Source organism: Ursus maritimus, unplaced genomic scaffold (assembly GCF_017311325.1).
Source record: "Ursus maritimus isolate PB19 unplaced genomic scaffold, ASM1731132v1 scaffold_7, whole genome shotgun sequence".
NCBI classification, from domain to species: domain Eukaryota; kingdom Metazoa; phylum Chordata; class Mammalia; order Carnivora; family Ursidae; genus Ursus; species Ursus maritimus.
The window spans coordinates 288,700-308,533 of NW_024426885.1; the positions used below are offsets into that span (position 1 = coordinate 288,700).

At 56.5% G+C, this 19,834-nt stretch overlaps 2 protein-coding genes across 3 annotated transcripts in view; one reads left to right on the forward strand and one right to left on the reverse strand.

The window, feature by feature from the left end:
- Positions 1-3,159, forward strand: part of SPRN (shadow of prion protein) — a 4,242-nt gene extending 1,083 nt beyond the window's left edge. The window contains exon 2 of the mRNA XM_040624179.1: positions 79-3,159. Within this exon, the coding sequence (XP_040480113.1) occupies positions 94-531 (438 nt within the window). The 5' untranslated portion in view covers positions 79-93 and the 3' untranslated portion in view covers positions 532-3,159. The remainder of the gene's footprint in view (positions 1-78) is intronic.
- Positions 3,029-18,513, reverse strand: MTG1 (mitochondrial ribosome associated GTPase 1). 2 transcript variants are annotated; one of them, XM_040624178.1, is made up of 11 exons: positions 18,343-18,513; positions 17,174-17,251; positions 13,949-14,040; positions 11,484-11,564; positions 10,896-10,952; positions 10,434-10,524; positions 8,962-9,023; positions 8,399-8,495; positions 7,995-8,076; positions 4,070-4,182; positions 3,029-3,680 (listed from the first exon to the last, which is right to left on the reverse strand). In XM_040624178.1, the coding sequence occupies exons 1-11, from the start codon at positions 18,452-18,454 to the stop codon at positions 3,547-3,549; spliced, it is 999 nt and encodes a 332-aa protein (XP_040480112.1). In that variant the 5' UTR covers positions 18,455-18,513; the 3' UTR covers positions 3,029-3,546. The 2 variants fall into 2 exon arrangements, with proteins under 2 accessions (XP_040480112.1, XP_040480111.1); XM_040624177.1 differs by having other exon boundaries at positions 13,949-14,053; positions 17,187-17,251; positions 18,343-18,512.
- Positions 18,514-19,834: the final 1,321 nt, after the last annotated feature.

The following is a 19,834-nucleotide window of genomic DNA, read 5'->3' on the forward strand; positions in this document are numbered from 1 at the left end:
CCCCCCCCCCCCCGTCCCCGAAGCCCCTGGTCCCCTGACCCTCACCGAAGCTGAGGTCCTTTCCCCGTTTTACCGCAGGTTTGCTCCACAAAGATGAACTGGACGGCCGCGACGTGCTGGGCTCTGCTGCTAGCCGCCACCTTCCTCTGCGACAGCGGCGTGGCCAAAGGTGGCCGTGGAGGGGCTCGCGGCAGCGCCCGGGGAGGACTGCGCGGGGGCGCGCGGGGGGCCCCCAGGGTGCGCGTGAGGCCTGCGCCCCGCTACGCGGGCTCCTCCCTGCGCGTGGCGGCGGCGGGGGCGGCGGCCGGGGCTGCCGCGGGCCTGGCGGCGGGCTCCAGCTGGAGAAAGGCCCCGGGCCCCGGGGAGCGCGACCTGGAGGACGACGAGGATGCGGCAGTGGGTGGCAACCGGACGGGCCAAGGCGTCTACAGCTACCGGGCGTGGACTTCGGGCGCGGGGCCCACCAGCAGCCCGCGCCTCTGCCTGCTGCTGGGCGGTGCTCTCGGCGCCCTGGGGCTGCTGCGACCCTAGGCCCGGCCTGGCTCGGGGCCAGATGTGGCCCCCAGCCGGCGCCCTCCCCGCAGGCCTCTCCAGCCCACCCAAGACCGCCAGCCGCTGAGCGCCCCTTCCCACCGCGGCCCACCGCCTCCGACCCAGAGAGCCTGTTCTACCTCTCACCTGGAGGCTGCCTCCTGTCCGGCGCCCTGCCCAAGTCCTTCCCCAGCCTCCCCATGTCCCACCGACCGGAGGACCAGGGCCCATCAGTTCCAGGATGCCCCACCCACCGCCTGGAGTTCAGGGTCCTCCCCAGCCAGGAAGGCAGGTGCCTGGGCTGCCATCCTGGCCACCAGCCCACCATCTCTCCCAAGCTGCCCAGAGAGATGTGCCAAACCAGGGTGTTCAAGCCATTCTGGCTCCCCTGACCCCATCCTGGACACTCGAGGGGGTGGACAGTGCTGACCAGGAGGCAAAGAGGCGGGCCCTGAGGACCCTGTGGCCCTCCCCCATAGAAGCAGCCAGAACGGACCAAAGGACTAGTGCTCTGGGGAAGAAGAGAGGTTTCTCTCAATAGGTTGTAGTGTGCCTACCGCCTGTCCAGAAGAGGCAGTCTGGGGATTTTGGAGCCCACGTGTGCCCGTTGTGGCTCTCTGGATAATCCCCAGAGCACCCCTGCCACAGCAGCTGCCCCAGGGCCTTGCCAGCCCACCCTCAGGCCCAGAGGCCTGCCCCCTCCCTGGGCAGACACTCTCAAGACCAGGGGCCCCTTGGGGCCACTTTGCTCCCACTCAAAACAAGTCACTCTTCTTGGGACCTATTTTCGGGGGAAACCACATTGTTGAATTTCCGGGAGCTTTTCATTTCCTCTGAGGGTTAGGCTCACCTTCTGGAATCAGTGCTCGCCGGTCCTCAGGGATGGCACTGCCACTCCCACTAAAAAGCCCTCCCTGGGACAGCCGGCTGTGCTCCAAGCAGGTCTGTAGCTCGCAGCCCACCGGGAAGGGGAGGGCAAGGTGTGAATGGTGCGAAGGGGGCAAGCCAGATCTCAGGTCACAACCAGCAACCAACACACCACGAGGCAGTCCCTGGAGGTGGACGGCGGCCAGGCCCAGCACCCGGCAAGCACAGCCAGACGCAAGAGTACTCGGGGTCAGCAAAGGAAAGTGCCCGGGAAGATGAGCCCCTCCAACACCTGGCTGAGCATCTGAGGCTGTTCTGGGGACAGGACAGACCCCCAGAGAGGCCTCTAAGGAAATGCCAGGCGGGCCTTGCAAGGGTTTGCCTCTGGCACTCAAGCACCCTCGGCAGAAAGCCAGCCCTTTGCTTCTCAGGCACCCAGAGACCCGTTTCCCTCGAGCCTTGGGCCTGGGTCACCATCCGTGAGCTCGGCGCTGGGGGCCTTGGCTCTTCACCACATCCTCCACCATATCCCGCGGCAGGACAACGTCCCAGGCCTAGATCTTCTGGATCTCCCCCTCTTTCGGTGCTCACTGAAAGCTTCACCCGCTGCTGGGCTGCCTCCCAGAATATGCACTCACACCACCCCCTCCATACCACGGGGCCTTCGGACTCAGTTGACGGATTCCAGCACCTCCTGGGAGGGGGAGCTGCCACCTCTGCTCTCCCACAGCTGACACACAAGTCTGGTTAGGGTGAGGGTCTCCAAGCTACCAATGGAACCCTGGACCAAGCATTTCTCTCCCAAGACCAGGATACAGAGCTGCAGGACACAGCTGCCTGCAGCCGCCTGTACCCACAGCGCCAGCATTCTCGGGGTGCAGCCAGCCCAGATGCCCCCCCACCCATTCCAGACCAACCCTGACGCTACCAAAGACCAGCAGGCCGTGGCCGAGCGCTGCCCAGGGCCCCGGGGGCAGCGTGACCGTTCCGCCCTGCACCTGCTGGCGGGAGAGTCTTGCACAGGGACTCGGTCCTACCTGAGGGCCCAGAAGCGCGGGCCCAGCCTCTCGGGAGCCCTCGCAGGCTGCACGGCACCACGTGGCGGGTGTGGCGTTAACAGCCTTCTTAAGTCAAGAGCCTATTTCACACACCAGCCTGATTCCGGGCCGCGCTTGAGTTCTTCCCGCTCTCCTGGTCAGGGTGCAGCAGGAAGCAGACGGTGCCCAGGGCAGGAAATGGCAGCAGAGGTCAGTGTGTGCGTGCCCGCTGTGGGCATCTTCAGGAGGGGAGGTGCCCTGCAGAGACTCGGGTGTTTCCAGGAAGGCCACGGCCCCAATGGACACAGAAGAGGCGAAGCAGCTGACCAGGTCCACCCCACCCCCTTTCCTTCCTCCGCCCTTTGCTGAATGCAGGTTGGTAGGTCAGGTTCCCTGGGGAAGAGTCCCACCATCCTGTTAGCTAGAAGGTGCTCAGAGGCAGTGGCAAACTCCAGTGTCCACTGACCACACCGGCGACCCTCATGGCCCGTACGCAGCTGGGGACAGACGACCCTTGGGCTCTGCCTCAGCTCTCCGGAACCCCGTCCACTTTGTGTGCACACGTAAGTCGTGTTGTGAAATAAACACTCTGATGGCAAACAGTCTTCTTTATTGCAGGACCCAGGACACTACCAAGGACCTAACACAAGAACGCTTACTAAGCGGCTCATATCCCGATTTTTCTTGCTGAGAGAGGCCTGAACACGTGGGCCCAAGGTGCTACTGGTCACAACAAATCAGCCACAGCACAGACAGGCCTTTCAAATTGTTTAAATTACAGACCGTACTTCCACCTCCTAAGAAAACATCGGCTTTTCCTTAAGAGATACTCAGCACGTGTGAGGCTCACAGGGACAGCTCAGAGATGTCAGCAGCCCCGATATCCAGACCCCGGGCACCCTGCCCTGTAACCAGCAACTGGCCAGGCTGTGGAGTGGCGGCAGGTACAGGCTCCGTCCTAGAGACGAGACCTGAGTACCGTACAGTGACCAGCATGGAGATTTCGGGAAAGAGAGTCCCAGCGTCAGATTCTTGGCTGTGAGGGCCCGCGATGTCCCAATGTCTGGTGCCAAGGGCCAGGCAGGAGGGAGGCCCTGCCAGCTGGACCAGTTCAGGGGTCTGCCAAGGGGGGGCTCCGCAGGACATCCCTGTCCAGCATCACTGGGCCTAGCAGCCCGCTGCGGAAGGTGCGGAGGAAGTCTCGGGCTGCGGCGGCGTAGTTGGGCTGGATGACGTTCACGTCCCCTGGGGAGACAAGACGGTATGGTGAGGAAGGCACCTCTGTGCAGGGCAGGCCCAGGATTCAGACACACCCCTCCCCTCCCTGCCCAACCTCAGGGACTGATGGTGGGTACCTGTGAGCTTGGGCACCAGGGCAAACTCAGAGAGAAACCACAGAGTCTGGGCAGTGGCGCCTGGACCGCAGGAGGCTTCAAAGGGGTGGGACACGGCGTGTACCGAGCACGAGACAGGGCTGCCCTGCCCTCCTCTCCAGGCTGGACCGTGAGCCCCCTCCTCTGCAGCACCTCCGTTCCCAGAACAGCCACGTGTGCCCACGGTGTCCTCTGCCCACAGCCACAGCCCTCTCGGTCGGCCGGTTCTCCCAGCCCGGGGCTGAGGCCTCCACGTCTCACCTGTCCCCGTGAGCACCTTCACCTTCTGCGTCTTCCCCAGCCTCACAGCCACCCGCTTCAGCACACTGGCTATGTCATCGCAGGCTCCGTCCAGGCCGTAGTGCTGCACATACCTACACACAGACCAGCGGTCAGGGGGTGGGAGCCAGGGCCAGGACGTGCCGGGTCACGGCCAGCTCCACCAAGGACCCCTCCTGCGTGTGGGCTGACTTCTGTCCCCCCACTTGGCCATGGCCAGCTGCCCTAAGGGCAGCCTCCCCACCGGAGCCCGTGGTTGCATCACCCACCCCACTCCTGAGCAGGCCCGGGGCCTGGAGCCCTAGGTTAGCACGGCAAGCCACTGGGAGGTACGCAGGGCCTCTGGGCAGCCGCACGAGGGCAGGGGCACCAGGACCACCAGCACTGTCTCCAGGGAAGAAGGAACAGGTGAGCCCGGTGCTTCTGCAGCCCACAGACCAGCAGACTGAGCACCCACCTCCGCTGAGAACTGCCTGGGGGCTACCGGGAACTCCCTGACCCACACGACCCCCGCTGTGGGCCTGATGAGAGGCCCAGCACACGGTCAGGCACGTCTGACCCCAAAGGGCTGAAGGAGACAAACCTCATCCACAGACAAGCACCCCCCTGAGCCCCGGGAGCCGGGAAACTCCACCTGGACCGCCTCACGGTCCACAATGGAGGCCAGAGCTCAGCCAGGAGGAAAGTAAGACGTGGACCCAGCCCCCACGTGGGCATCGGAGTGCCCGTCTCAGAGGGAGTCTGAACCCTGAGAACACAGGTCCTAAGTCAAACTTCTGAGGGCGGCAGCCGCACAAGGCCCTCTGTCCTGGCGATCTCGAGAGCTGTCCCCGGAAGAGCACTCCCGCTAACACACACACCCAAGAGCTTCCGCCCGCAGAGACCCTAGAGATTCTCTAGAAACGTTCTCTGGAAATGCTGCAGGACAGCAGATGCCCAGACTCCCACACACATGAAGCAAAAAAATTAATTTGAAATTCTACTTCACAAAACAGAATAACAGGAACTGAATTTACCTCCCCTGAAACACCCAAAAACACACAAAACAATGGTTTTCAAGGCACCAGACATCAAGCTAAGAAGAATGTAAACAGGGACCTGCCACCGCCCCACTCGGCACCTCGTGACCCCACAGAGCCCAGAGGGTTGCTGCAGCAGAGACGTCGCTGGCTGAACCAGAGACGGCAGAGCTGCCCAGAGAGAGAGTTCTAGAAATCCGCCAACCTCTCTATTTAGCAGAGGAGGGCTCAGCACATGTGAGAAAGGAAATTTTCCAAAGCCAGAGGCCAGGAGAGACCCCCAGCAGGGCAGAGGGGCAGTGGGGCAGCGCTCACACAGAGCCAGGAGCAGGCGGGTGGGACACAGGGCAGGGGAGGGCCCTGCCCCACTCGGGGCAACGGCTCCAGACCCAGAGGCCTGGAGGGAACTGTTTCCAGACAATCGTCCCAAGCAAAGCTCAAGGATTTGTGCAGGAACTTAAAGATACCATCACCCAGAGATACAAAATTCAAAATGCCTGCCAGCCGAGCAAACAGTATGAAGCACGGACCGCGGGAAACGGACACATCGTGAGGAGAAAATCAGTCAGGGAAACTGCCCCAGATGTTGGGTTAGCAGACAGATGTTAGATCACTTATTGTGACCACAGTCCATGTGGTTACGAACCGAAGTAGAGACACAGACGATGTGAAACGCGCTAAGACACACACTGGCGGGCGCAGGCAGCAGGTCAGACACGCAGGGGTGCGGGCGCGCGGCCACACGTGGGCACCAAGTCCTGAGGACGGGAGAAGGCAGAAACTGAAAACGCAGGAAGAAATCATGGTTGAAAATCTGATAAAAGCTACAAAGCCACAGATCTAAGAACTCAATGAACTATAAGCTCAAGAAACGTGAAGAAAGCCAAACAGGGCCCGTTGTCATAAATGGCCCAAAAGCTTGATGAGAAAATCTTAAAAGCAGCTGGAGGAACAAAGACAAACCTGACTGATTACTCATGGGAAACGACAGGGGTGAGAACAGGATGGGACAGCCTCTTTCCAGTCCTGAAAACAGCTCTCCATATAGCCTTTCACGCAGCACAAACATCTTTCCAAAACGAATGTGAAACGAAGACATCTTTGAACAACCAAAATCTGAAAGAATAAATCAGCAGCAGACCCGAGCTGCAAGAGACCTGACGGGAAATCCTCAGTTGGAGGACGCCACGTGGAACCAGGACCCACACGAAGGAGCGAGCAGCGCTCACGAACCGTCAAGCAACGGGCAAACAGCTAAGGTTTCTTTCTTATACTTGAGGCCTCTGTATAAACGAAACAGGATAGCTCAGGTTTACAAACACGTAAAAGTAAGACACAGAAAACAAAAGCCCAACGACCCAGAGAAGAACGCACATCGTAAGGAGCTTGCACACGAGACATGTTATGACATCACTCCAAGCTCCTCAAACACTCAGGCAACCTCCTCCAGAAGTTACAGACGACAAGCTGACAGACGGGACAGAGGGAGGAAGACAGGCAGGCAGACGCAGAGAAAGAGGAAAGGGAATGAGGAACAGATGGAACAAACAGCACGTGACAAATGTGGGGTTAAGATTTTATTTATGTATTTGAGAGAGAGCGTGATCGAGAGGGCACAAGCTGGGGAGCAGCCGAGGCAGAAGGAGAAGCAGGCTCCCCACGGAGCAGGGAGCCCGACACGGGACTTGATCCCAGGATCCTGGGACCACAACCTGAGCCGAAAGCAGACGCCTCACTGAGCCAGCCAGGGTCCCCACAAGACGACAAATTTAACCCAAACATCAGTAATCACATTACGTGTAAACAGCCCAAAGACCTAAAATAAAGACAGAAATGGTCAGACTGGATAAGAAACAAGACCTCACTGTCTGTACGCAGCCTGTGAGAAACACATTTTTAATATAAAGACACAGATAAGCTCAAAGCAAAAGGATAAGAAAGGATTTACCACGTTAACACAAATCGAAAGCTGGAGTGGCTGTATAATGAGCAGACGAGGCAGGCGTCAGAGCAGAGCGCGCTGCGAAGACCAAGACGGTCACTGCGCGTGATGAGGGAGGACGGCAGGACCCGCAGCCTGTCCCCTGCACCATACAACACAGCTTCGGAACACATGAAGCAGACACACGACGACAAGGACAGACGGACAAACCAGTCACAGGCAGAGTTCAGTACCTTCTCTCAACACCTGATGGCAAAACCAGAAGCAAAGCCCGCAGAGTAGAAGTAAGGAAATAATAAAGATTGAACGGTAATCAATGAACTAAAAGACAGAAAAACAACAGAGAAAGTCAATGAAAGCTGGTTCTTGGTGAAAATCAGTAAAACTGATGAACCTCTGGCAGGACTGAGGTCCTCAACGTGACACAGGACATCCAGGAAACACCCCCGCTCACATCACAGTCCCTGGCGAGAACAAACAGGCGTGTCAATCTATACCACAGAACACCACGTGGCAGCCACCAGGAAGGAGCGACACAGGTCACGACCCACGTGACAATATGGGTCACGACACACATCACAACACGGAGGAGTCCGACAGCAGTGACATCGAGCACAGGGAACCCAACAAAAGACAGTACACGCCATGGGACTCCATCCCTAGGACGTTCGAGGAAGGGAGAGAAGGCAGATGGCCGCCAGGGTGTGGCACATGGGGTTGGGGGACCGTCTGTAAAATGGGAGAAGGAAGGGGTAGGGAGGAGCAACCCCCAAAGAGCACAAGAAATTGGGGAGCTTTCTTGACTGCGTAAGAGTCAAACGTGTCAAACTGCACACTGCACATCATGTGCAGAATTGGTCTAATAATACGTTAATGCTATTTTCCTTAAAGACGTTTGTCCAGGAGGAGAGAGAGGACAGCCCACCTGCCCCCAACCTGCACTCACCCAAAGAGCTGGTGCCTGTTGAGAGTGTAGAGAAGGTAGTCGGCCAGGGTCTCCTCCCCCACCAGGTGGTCCAGCACAGTTCCTGGAACCAGGAGGCCAGCGTGAGCACTGCAAACCAGCCCCGCATCTGGCCCAGCCAGAGGCGCTGCTGCTCCTGACCGCTCCGCCTCGGCTGTAAGCTGGGAGAAGGCAGGCGCTCTGCAGGCTGTGGGGGTCAGTGGGCTCAGAGCAGTGGCTGGCCCACGGCAGCTGGAACGAGGGCTGCACAGGCTGCTTGACAGGCTCACTCCGCACAGCTCGGAAGGGTCTGCCACAGCCGGGCTGAGAAAAGCAGGCACAACCCGCCAGCCCTGGCGGCCCCACACCTAGGCAGCAGGAGGGGGCACCGAGGGGCTCCGACTCACCGCACAGAGCCAGCTTCAGGCCCATCTCCACACTTGCAATCCGAGGGGCCAGCACCCCAGGAGTGTCCAGCAGGAACATCAGTGGCCGCTCACACACCTGTGAACAGAGGGCGGTCGGGCCAGCCGCTCCCTCCAGTATGCTGCTGGGTGGCCCCTGGAGCCAGGCTGCTGGGTTCCCAAGGCTCTGAGGAGGCCCTGACGCCCTGTCCCAATGGGCTCGTCCTTTTCAGGAAGCTCTCAGCTTCCCTGCAGGATTGGTTCCCACTGAGTTTGGAGAACAAATCACAGCAACAGAGCCCTGTCTTTTCCTCCCAGGGCAAAAAAGGCATGTGTGGACAGGCTGGGCTGAGCCTAGGAGAACAGGCCACTGTGTGACCTTGGGCAGGTGCCTTGCCCTCAGCCATAAGACAGGGGTCTGATGTAAGGGGGCGGCAGTGCCTGGCACGCGACAAGCACTCAGCAGGAACAGAGTGGAGGACAAGGCCTGCAGGCCACCCCTCAGGCCTCAGGAAGCACCAGGTGCGTGTGCATGGAGCTCTAGACCCAGCAGCCGAGGACCCTACCTGAATTCTGGACATCACAGCTCTGGTGATCCCAGGCTCGCCGCCCACCCTCGTAGCTTTTCCTGCGGGATGAAAAGGGGCTGTCGAATGTAGTCAACACACAAAGCCCAGCATACAAGCTACAGGATAAGAAATGAGACACATGGAAACCTATGAAGGCCCACATGAGCTTGCGTTCAATTCAGCTCCAAACCAGCTCACAGCAGTGACCCTTTTACCAAAACTTGCCTCCCCAATGCCTAGAACGGCGCTCCAAGACCTGCTGAGGCAGGCAGGCGTTTGACCGTGAAGGTCCCAACAGACCTGCTTCTTTCAGCACGCCAGCTTCTGCCTCCAGGACTTCACCCTACGCCCCCGACACCAACCCTGCACCCCACGAAGCTGTCCCCACAGCAGTGCCCACGACAGGTCTTTCTGTGAGCTGAGTTCCTGTCCAAGGTGCCAAATCAACTCAAGAGTAAAGAGATACATGTGTCTGTCAGTGATGCATGGAAAAGCAAAACATGGTCTAGAAACCCATCAGAATAGTATTCAGCCTTGAAAAGATGGAAATCCTGACGCAGCCACGGCATGGACGGACCCTGAGGACATCACTCTCGGTGAAACAAGTCCAACACGGAAGGACCAACACTGTGTGACTGCACTCATGTGAGGTCCAGACAGAAAGCAGATTAGGGGTGCCCAGTGCTGGTTAGTGTTTGTTGAAAGACTTCCAGTTGGAAACAATGGAAAAGTCTAGAAATAGTCTGATGAATGCACAGTACTGAATATACTTAATGCCAATTATTTTTAAAGCCACAATCTTTTAAAAGCCATAATTAAAGAAAAACTTGAAACGACAGATGATTTGGCAAGTCTGCAACGAGTACCAAAAACACCATCTGCAAAGTAATGGTTCGGCTAGTTGAGTCTGGGGGTCTGTGCACTGGGAGCCGGTGTGTTAACGGAACACACATTGCTGGTGTGGAAAACAAAGCCAACGTGGCCCTGGTGACAAACTTGAAAATACTTAATGGAACAAAGGGTAAAGCACAACGAGTGAGTAGAGCGGGCACGTCTGTGCGACTCCACGACCAGGTGAGCACACACGAGGAGGCGCCCGGACGGCTCCCGGAGCCCATTCCCAAGCCCGGACGATGCAGTTTTGCAGCTGGGAGGGGGGGCACCTCACCAAACGCCTCCCGCCTGACATCAGGTCCCACCTATGCAGCGGCGTCCTGAGACTTCAACGAGGGAGAAGCAAAACCGCCAAAGAGCAGGAAAGTCACCCACGTGTTACACATCTTAACATTTCATGTTCAGGAGAGAAAACAAACTGAGTCTAGAACATGTAACAGGACGGCTCTGCGTCACCATTTAGCCTTACGTCAGGCAGTTAACCGGGTCCTTTCAGTGCACAGACAACCCCGAGGGGCCGTGAGGCTCCGGGTCCTGCACGCCAGGAGAAAGACCGCAGAGCACGAAGGCCATACCCTTCCTCAGGTGCTGTCTCCTCAGCGCGTTGATGAGTGAGGACTTGCCCACGTTGGGGATCCCGATCACCATGGCGCAGTACTCCAGGCTCTGTCCAGGCACAAAGGCAGGGAGTCAGGGGTCCACCCAGAGCCCCCCCACAGCCCCCTCCGGCCCATGCTAGGGGCCCCACAAGCCCAGGTTTGTGTGCAGGGGAAGGAAGGTCACTGTGGAGGCCCTGCCCACCTCAACAGGGCCACCCCACCCTTCCTGCTATGAGAACAAGGACGCAGGGCAGCTCCAGGGGCTGGGGCAGCAGCCCCCTGCCAGGCACCTGCAGCAGCACAGAGAGAGCCCCAAGGAGTTCTGGGGTGCAGTCGTGGCCCAGCATGGGGACCGCTTGACCGCTGCTTAGCCACTGAGCCTTGGGCTCCTCAGCAGGAGGGACCAGCCCACGGCCGGCACTGGGCCCCACAACCAACCTCTCCTCGATGATAACGGTAGCTGCTCTCAACCAGCCCTCTGACCATTGGGATGACCTGCCAAGGACAAACCACACAGAAACAGGCTTCTGGAGGCAGTATACTCCCAGGTCCAGCACCGGGGAACCAGGGCTGTCCTCATCAGGATTCAGAATGTGCTGGGACCCTGGGGGGGGGGTGGGCAGTGACCTGTGCCATGTCCTGTCCCTCCACCATCAGTGAGCAGGTCAGTCCCCCAGAGGGTGACAGCTCTGACTACAGCCACCTCCCACCAAACTGCATGTCAGCCAGTGAAATAATCCTCAAAATACAACCGCAGAAAACGAGGCCCCAAACCCTCCGGAAGCTCGCCCTAGCTACAGCCCCGAGCAGCCCCGAGTGCACTACCGCCCAGCACTATCCTCCTCAGACGGTCACAGGCTGTCCAGAGCCCACCTGCTCTCAACCAGAGGAGTATGCCCCAGGACCCCCAGCAAACCCATGGACTGTCTCCGAACTCTGCTTCTTCTAAGAGCATGAGATAATCTGTGGGATTTCTTAAATGTATTTAAGCAAAAGCATTAGAGTGTGAAACAGAAGGGCACCTACCTGCTTGATATTCTCATCCCTTACGCAGTTGGTGAAAACAACATTTTTTAGGCCTTTTCCTTCTAAGTGTTGTATAATTTTCTGAAAGAGAATATTTCCATTTTATATACTAAATGCAAATAGGGGTAGCATGATACGCTAAAATTCAAGGATCTGGGACAGCCCCACCCCCGCCACAGGGCCAGGCGTGTTCCTGGCTCGGAGCCCCTGCAGCAGAATCTGGGGAAGAGCCAGACCCCTAGGGGGGCAGGTGGCACAGGCACTGGAGCACATGGATCTCGACCTCCTGCAGAGCACAGGCCCGACTGGCTCCCCTGCGAGGACAGGAGGGAAGTGCCCTGGCCTGGGGCCCATGTACTCCGGGCTCCAGCAGGGATGAGGGCTCAGCACAGACACCACCTGCCTCTCAGGACTCGGGCACCCTCACGTACAAGGAGCCGCTTCCAGCATCAAACAGTTCGGTCTCCACTAGTGATCTTGTTACCCCTGAGTATTCTGCCTAGCTCCCCTGTAAACTGAGGCTTGAACACAATCCAATTACAAAATATACGTAATGTTTTAAAAGGCCAAAAGTAAACTAAGGCTAACATGAATTTACTGGTCTTAACATGAAGCGAAAGCAGCGTAGGAATCCCGTTTTTTTTAAAACCAGTGTATACTGTTTGAACAGCTACTAACCTAAAAATTTGGCTGATACCTAAATGAATAAAAAGTCATTCACTAATTAGTTTTAGTTATGTACTTCAGTTATTCTCTGACGATGCGGATTAAGACACAGGCCACAACAAAGACGTATTTGAGGCCACATTTTGAAGTATATCAACTCACAATGGATGTCCTGACTCAGCACGTAGAAGTAGACATGAGGGGTCACCGCTGGGGGCTTCTCCCTTCCTCTCCAGGGCCTCTGCCACAGCAGCACCTGAGAACAGCTCCCAGCCCAGGGAGACACCGCTGTGTCCCTACGGCAGGTCACCTTAGTGCCCAGCACTCTACAAAAATTAGCATTTAAGGGCAGACGCAATCACTGATTAAGACTCAAATCTCAACCAATAAAAGCAAAGCTTATGATAAATCACTCCCTGTGCACATGCACTGAGACCCATGAGCACCTAGTTCCTGGAGGGCCTGAGCTGCCCGATCTGCACAGCAGGAGGGCTTGAAATGCCCACAGGTGACTGCACCTGGGTCAGAGGTCAGGGGTCGCTTCTGCTTGGATTCTCAATGACAGAACTCCAGTGGCTTCAGTGTTTGATGTTTCTGGAAACGTTGAGGTGAGGCTTGTGGTTGGGGCTTAAGGAACTCAAACACACCACAACCAACTACAAAACCTGAACTGAGGGGCGCCTGGGGGCTCAGTCTGTTGAGTGTCGGCCTTCGGCTCAGGTCATGATCTCAGGGTCCTGGGATCAAGCCCCTGCAACAGGCTCCGTGTTCAGCATAGAGTCTGCTTCTCCCTCTCCCTCTGCCCATCCCCACTCCCCTCTCTCTCACTCTGTCTCTCTCTCTCTAAAATAAATAAAATAGGGGCACCTGGGTGGCTTGGTCAGTGAGGCGTCTGCCTTCGGCTCAGGTCATGATCTCAGGGTCCTGGGATTGAGCCCCGCGTCGGGCTCCCTCTGCTCCTCCCCCAGCCCCACTCCTGATCTCTCTCTCTCTCTCAAATAAATAAATAAATAAATAAAATCCGGAAAGGGAAGGAAAGTGGAAAGGAAAAGGAAAGAAATAAAGCTTTTTAAAAGCAAAAAAAAAACAAAAACAAAAAACCTAAACTACGTTCTGGAAACAGAGAAAACTGCACCACCAAAAGCCTAACAGCCTGGCTGCAGTCCCCGGCAGGAAGAGCAGTGGGGAGCACTTGAAAACAGCATGTCCAGACCTCCATGTTTCTCGAACCTCTGCGACACATGGGAAAGCCCTGCCCTGGGTCACTCGGTCACGCGTGTCCCCCAGTCCTGCCTGCTTTGAAGAAGTTCCTTCGGGCCCCCCCACCCTTCTAGTTTCCAAATCACTGGGTGTGCAGGACTGGCCGGCTGGTGTGGGCACCTGGGGCAAATGCAGCCATCACAGGAGACCTCCAGGTCAGTACCCACGGCCTGGGCCTGTAGCCACCGGCCTCATACAGCTACTGAAGCACAACTCGTTAAAATGGAATACACTGTGACCCTCATTGCAGGGGCCGCATTTCAAGTGCTCCCGGCCAAATGGGCCAGAGGCCACACAGTGGGGCACCGGGCTCCAGACACCCAGCCTGGCAACGTCCCACGGGAGAGGCGAGTTTTAGCCCTTGGACTATAAGTTAAAAATTAAAGGGAAGCATGTCATTTTGAGAAATCATGTGGGAATACATCTGCAAACAAAGGTTGTTTGCCAAAGCAATCCCGCCTGGCTGAGTCAACACCGCAGGTTTGCAATCCCAGACACAGTAACCCTACCCTGATGGCACCCGAGACGGGCACCCTCACCTGCTGCTCTTTCAGATCTGCCAAGTCCATTTTGTTGAGGACCAGCACGTGAGGCTTGAGCCCAAGAGTTTCCTGAAACAGAGGATTGCGGCCTGAAAGTGGAATGTGGCAAAATTAAGGCAAAAATCCCTTCAGTGCTTTACCAGCCAATTAATTTATCTTGTCCATCCTGTTACGCAAACTGACAAGGAAATCTGTAGAAGGAACTGAGCAGAGGAGGAAGCCTAGTCTCAGCCCAAGTACATGCCAGCCAGCCCAGCCTCACACTCCAAGAACAATGAAACCAACCCCCAGTCCTACCCTCCCAGCTGGGGAAAAGGCCACTACCGCGTCCCCACTGCAGACACGCAGGGCAGTGGCTCTCACGTGCCTTCCCAAACAGGAACAATGGGGCAAAAACAAAACACAAAGCTCAGTGCCAGGTTTTATAACTGGTTCTTTGTTTAGCTGCCAGGGTACGTAAGTTCAAAATGAATGATCTGATCACTCAGTGCGTCCCATAAAGTCCTAACCAGTGCATCTCAAACCACTGTCACCCTCTGGTTACCTCCAAGGAGACAAGGGTCCCCCATGGAAACCATCCTTGAAGGCTCTACACCTCGCCAGCACTGTCAGACCCTTCACCCTCAGCCAGGGACCCCTGGGGATCAGGACCGGTCCCACCTCATGGGACCCTAACACAGGCAGGAGGAGAAGCCCTTATCTTCTGAACACTCGGCCCCTACCGGGTGCTGCATCTCCTCCTGAGTCCAGGTGTGAAATTCCCGAGGCCTCCAGCACACCCTGTGTCTAGGCCAGTTAAGGGCTATGCCCTCACTCATACAAAAGGACTTTCCACAAACTCACTCTTCCCCCAAGGGTTAACCAATCCTGTGTAATTCAGAATACCAAAAGCCTCAGGCTCCCTCCCAGGGCCCCTAACCCAGCCTAGGGCTCCGTGCCATGTCCTGGAGGAAAAGGCAGAGGTCTAGAAACCAAAAGGACAGGTGTCCACTCACTGTCCAGTGAGTAACCACTACAGGTTTATCATTTTTGATAAACATAGGACTGCCAGCAAACAATTCTGACTAGCATGGGATATCCTATAAATTGACATATTTAGCCTACAATAAATAAACTTGACACTTCACTACAAAAGTTCCAGAGTCTTTGAAATAGTGAAAATGGTCCCTCGTCTGACATCCTTAAGCTGGTAACAACTCTCAAACCAACACCTTCATCACATAAAGAGAATCCAAACATAGCTCAAATACAGTAAAAACAAGGTCTGACAAGTATATTCGTTAACAAACAAGACCACCAGACCTTGCCAATTCACGCCTCAGGCACAGAGGAAAGCCCTGCTGGCCGGCACATCGAAATGAAGCTTGCATACCCCACCTAGAGAACCCACTGATGGACTAGACTGGAAGGTCTGGGTGTGCCAGGCAGAGGTCGGAGACAAAGATGCTACCAGTGTACCAACGGGAGTGTCAGAAAACACAAGGCCCCACACCAGAGACACTGATTAACTGGTCTGGAAAGGGGCCCAGACCAGGAGTTTTTAAAGCCTCCTGGAGAAACTCTAACGTGTAACAAGGGTTGAGAACCACTGCTTTAAGTGCCTCACCGAGAGGTGAGGGTGCCAGACCCTGTGGTAGCCGACTAGACCAGAGCAGAGATCAGACAGAGATCAGGTAACGGTCAGGAACATCTCCTGCTGCTTGAGCACTGCCGGATAGGAGGAAGGGCCTCCCCTTACCACTACAATGTTGCACGCAATTCCCACAGAGTTGGGAGCGAGGGAGCCCACAACACTAAGCAATTCTGTGACACCAGCTGGATGTCCTATAATGCACCTCAATTCTAACACTATCTACACGAAGAAAGAGTCAGATCCCACAGGCTAAGGGCTCAGTCCCACAAGATGCTACCCCCCTTAAGGTGCCAATCACAAGTCCAGACTGTCACCTGTGCTTCTAACCAACTAGTTATAGATGGGAGGTTCCCACGAGCCCCTCCTTGGATTCAATTAGTTTGCTAGAGCGGCTCACAGAACTCAGAGAAAATTTTACTTACTAGATTACTGGCTTATTATAAAATGATCCGACTCAGGAATAGCCAGACAGAAAAAACGTATAAGGCAGGGTATGTGGGATGGAGCACAGAGCCTCCATGCTCTAAATGTGACACTCTCAGGGCGCCTGGGTGGCTCAGTCAGGTAAGCACCCAACTCTTGATTGCAGCTCAGGTTGTGATCTCAGGGTCATGAGATCAAGCCCCGCACTGGGCTCACCACTCAGCGCAGAGTCGGCTTGAGATTCCCTCTCTCCCTCTGCCCCTCCCTGCCCCGCACTTGCATGGGCGCCACCCCCCTTCTAAATAAATACATATATACACATGTACATACATAAATAAATAAAATCTTTTTTTTAAGGTTTTATTTATTTATGTGACAGAGAGACAGCCAGCGAGAGAGGGAACATAAGCAGGGGGAGTGGGAGAGGAAGAAGCAGGCTCATAGCAGAGGAGCCCGATGTGGGACTCGATCCTGGAACGCCGGGATCACGCCCTGAGCCGAAGGCAGACACTTAACCGCTGTGCCACCCAGGTGCCCCATAAATAAATAAAATCTTTTTTAAAAAATAATAAACGTGCCATACTCCCTCCATATCCAGATTTGCCAATGCAGTTTTCCAAACTGTCTTTTTAGGTCTTTATTGAGGCTTGATTAATTAAATCACTGGCCATTGGCAATCAATTCAACCTCCAGCCCCCCTTCCCTCCCAAAGGTCAGGGGATGGGACTGAAAGTTCCAATCCTCCAATAGCAGGGTTGTTTCACCTGGCAAGCAGCCCTCAAACGTAGGTGACTTAGTGGCTTTCCAAAAGTCACCTCATCAACAGACACCTTTATCACTCTCATCACTTAAGAAATACCCAGGGTTGGGGCACCTGGGTGGCTCAGTCGTTAAGCGTCTGCCTTCGGCTCAGGGCATGATCCCAGAGTCCTGGGATCGAGCCCCATATCAGGCTCCTCCACTGGGAGCCTGCTTCTTCCTCTCCCACTCCCCCTGCCTGTGTTCCCTCTCTCGCTGGCTGTCTCTCTCTCTCTGTCAAACAAATAATTAAAATCTTTAAAAAAGAAAAGAAAAGACAAGACCCAGGGTATTAGGAGCTCTGTGCCAGCAACAGGGACAAAGACCAAACAGACATGTATTTCTTCCTACAAATCACATATCACAACCACTGAAGGATATCCGGGCGTCATGGACCTCGATGATACAGTCCACCAACTTTAGGCTGCTTTGCATCTTCCTCAGCCCTGGAAAACAGAAGAAGGGTGCCTAATGGGTCTATGGCTTTCCAAGAGTGACAGGTTTAAACTGAACGTCACTAACAACACACCACGAACAACCTAAGACGGAGTACCTCTGAGTGGCGAGTCCTAAGTCACCCTAAGTGATAACCATTTACCGAGTGCGTCTCTGAAGTTCAACAGTGGTGTCTCCAGAAGGAGAGGCCCTGCCCGAGGGGCAGCGGCTTGTCTGGGTCCGATGGCCCTGGAGGGCTCTACCGGGAGTATTTAACCTCGGAGCTACGAACAGGCAGCCCCGACTACCCCACTCACTGGGCCCTCACACTGTGTGGCGGTGCTGCTGCCCAAGCATCCACTTCAGCCCCTCGCGCTGCACTGAACTCACCCTAACCAGGAACCACACACAGCAGAAGTAACAAGGCTCCTCGGTAAGGCGACAGCGCCACTCAGCGGGCCTCACGCAGCCACATCGGGGCATTGAGCGCATCCTCGAGCATCTCACATCCCCCACCTCCATGCCCACGCTGCCACCGCGCCAGCCCTCGGGACACGGACGTGCGCGGCACTCGATCACCGCGCACCGGTGAGCCAGAGCGCGCGAAGGCAGCCGGAGCAGGAGCGGCCATCGCCGCACGGGGGACTGCGCCGCTCCCAGGGGTCTTCCCCGACAAGTGGTTTGGCAGGGGGCTTGGGCTGTTTGGCAGCAGACAGCAATGCCCCTGCGTCTTAAATGTGCTGCAATGACAGCACAGATTGGAAAGTACTTCCCTACCACCATTTCATTTAGTCCTCAACACAATATTCAGGAAAGCATCTCTTCGTAGAAACAGATGTGGCAGCGGAGGCTTTGGGAAATAAAGCGGCAGAAGGGACGTGCTGGGACTCAGGGCCGCCCCCGGACACCTCTGCCGCCCGCCGCCGCCTCCCGCCCCACGCGCGGTTAACCTGACGAGCGAACGGGTGCTGGGGACGCCGGCGGGTGCGGGGGGGTGGGTGGCGCCGGGAGGGGACTCCGGGGACTCCGGGGGGCACACACACGGGCATACAGAGGCGGGCGCAGGCGGCGGGCGGACCCCGGCCCTCCCGCCCCCCCTCACCTTTGGCCATGTGTCCCGGGAACCAGCGCGCCACGTCGCGACCGCCCAGGGGGAAGCTGTCTCGCCAGGCGGCCCCGGCGGCGCCGCACAGGGCGCGCGAGGCCAACCTCATGGCGCCGTGTGCCCGAGCGCAGCGCGACGCGGGGGGACCAGTGCCGCGACGGACCGCTCCGCCGCGCCCACGACCAGACCCTGCAGTTCCGGCGCTTCGGAAAGCCGCCCGGCGACTCGCGCGTGCGCGCTACGCTGCCTTCGGCGACGCGCGGGGCTCGGGGGGCGGGCTGGGGGCGGGGCTACGAGACTACCGGGGACCTGCGCGCTCTCGGGACTTCGCGGGGGTCCTGAATTTATGGGGTGGTTTTTTTTTTTAAGGAATTCATAGCTATAGGAACGTTAATTATATTTAAAATTTTCTAGTTCTTCCTTAAGTGTTTCTCAGTATAAGTGTAACATGCCTCGGCGGCCCCTGCCAATGTTTGACCCCCCTTTTACAAATTGGTTAAAATTTTCAAATACTTTAAATGTGGCCTATATATGTAATATCCCCCTTTTCTTTTTCAAATACTCCAGGTTTTAAACAAAGCCTTTGGAAACACTGGCTGCAGTTCCGCTACGCTAGAACCCTGTCCCAGCGCTCTGTGCAAACGTGGTCAGGTTGTACCCTGAATCCAAGCAGCTCCTCAGGGAACGTCCGGGCAAGAGTGTTACTCCAGCGGAATTCTTGAAACAAGCTGCTAAGATTGCAAACATGCTGGAATTCTCCGCACAAAAACGTCCCTAGTGTGATGGTCTCAAACCCCCCCCCACCCCCCCACCCCCCCACGGTCAGCACTGAAAGTTCCAGGGACCGCAGGAGGTAAGCGCTCCCAGGTGGCTCTGTGACTGAGATGATGGAGTCGCAGGATGAGTCAGACAACAGATGAGGATGAGGACCCAGCCCCTGGCCCCTCCTTGCGGAGCAGCCCTCCCACCAAGAGGGCAGCAGGTGTCCTGCTCGCCTGTGTCACCTGGGATACAAGAAATGTCTGCCCAAGGCCCGCGGCTTGAAGAACCCTTGGACGTCAACAGCACAGATCACTGAGAGAAGCAGCGATCTCTCACAGCCCCAGGACCACAAACCTGAAACAAAACCCTGTTGAATTCTGGATTTCTCCCAGCCGGGTGACATGTGTCCCACACCCCCCCCCCCGGGTGACACAGAGCAGTGGACACACATACAGAACTCTGGGGCGGGAGCAGGGAAGGCCCCTTGGAGGGGCCGTCTGACCCGGGAGGGGAAGGAAGAGAAGGGCCTGTGCAGGGCGTGCTGGGGCCGATGGCATGTCAGGCACCAACTGGGATTGGAGAAGATCCCTGGCCCAAGACCCTCCCCCAAACACGCATTTGCTCACCCCTGCAGCCAGGGTCCCCCCCACCCCTCCAGAGCAGGTCACAGACTGCAGCCTGAAGTACAAGGGAGGCAAGAGCCACTGACTTCAAGGTGGGTGCAGGC

Bases quoted from the DNA above. Each gene is read 5' to 3' on its own strand.
- MTG1 (XM_040624178.1), bottom strand. From the start codon at position 18,454: ATGAGGTTGGCCTCGCGCGCCCTGTGCGGCGCCGCCGGGGCCGCCTGG. The intron at 10,525-10,895 runs GTTGGTTGTGGG...GTGCCTGGACAG, and splicing joins ACCGTTATCATCGAGGAGAG to AGCCTGGAGTACTGCGCCAT. The intron at 3,681-4,069 runs GTGAGACGTGGA...TTGTCTCCCCAG, and splicing joins GAAGGTGCTCACGGGGACAG to GGGACGTGAACGTCATCCAG.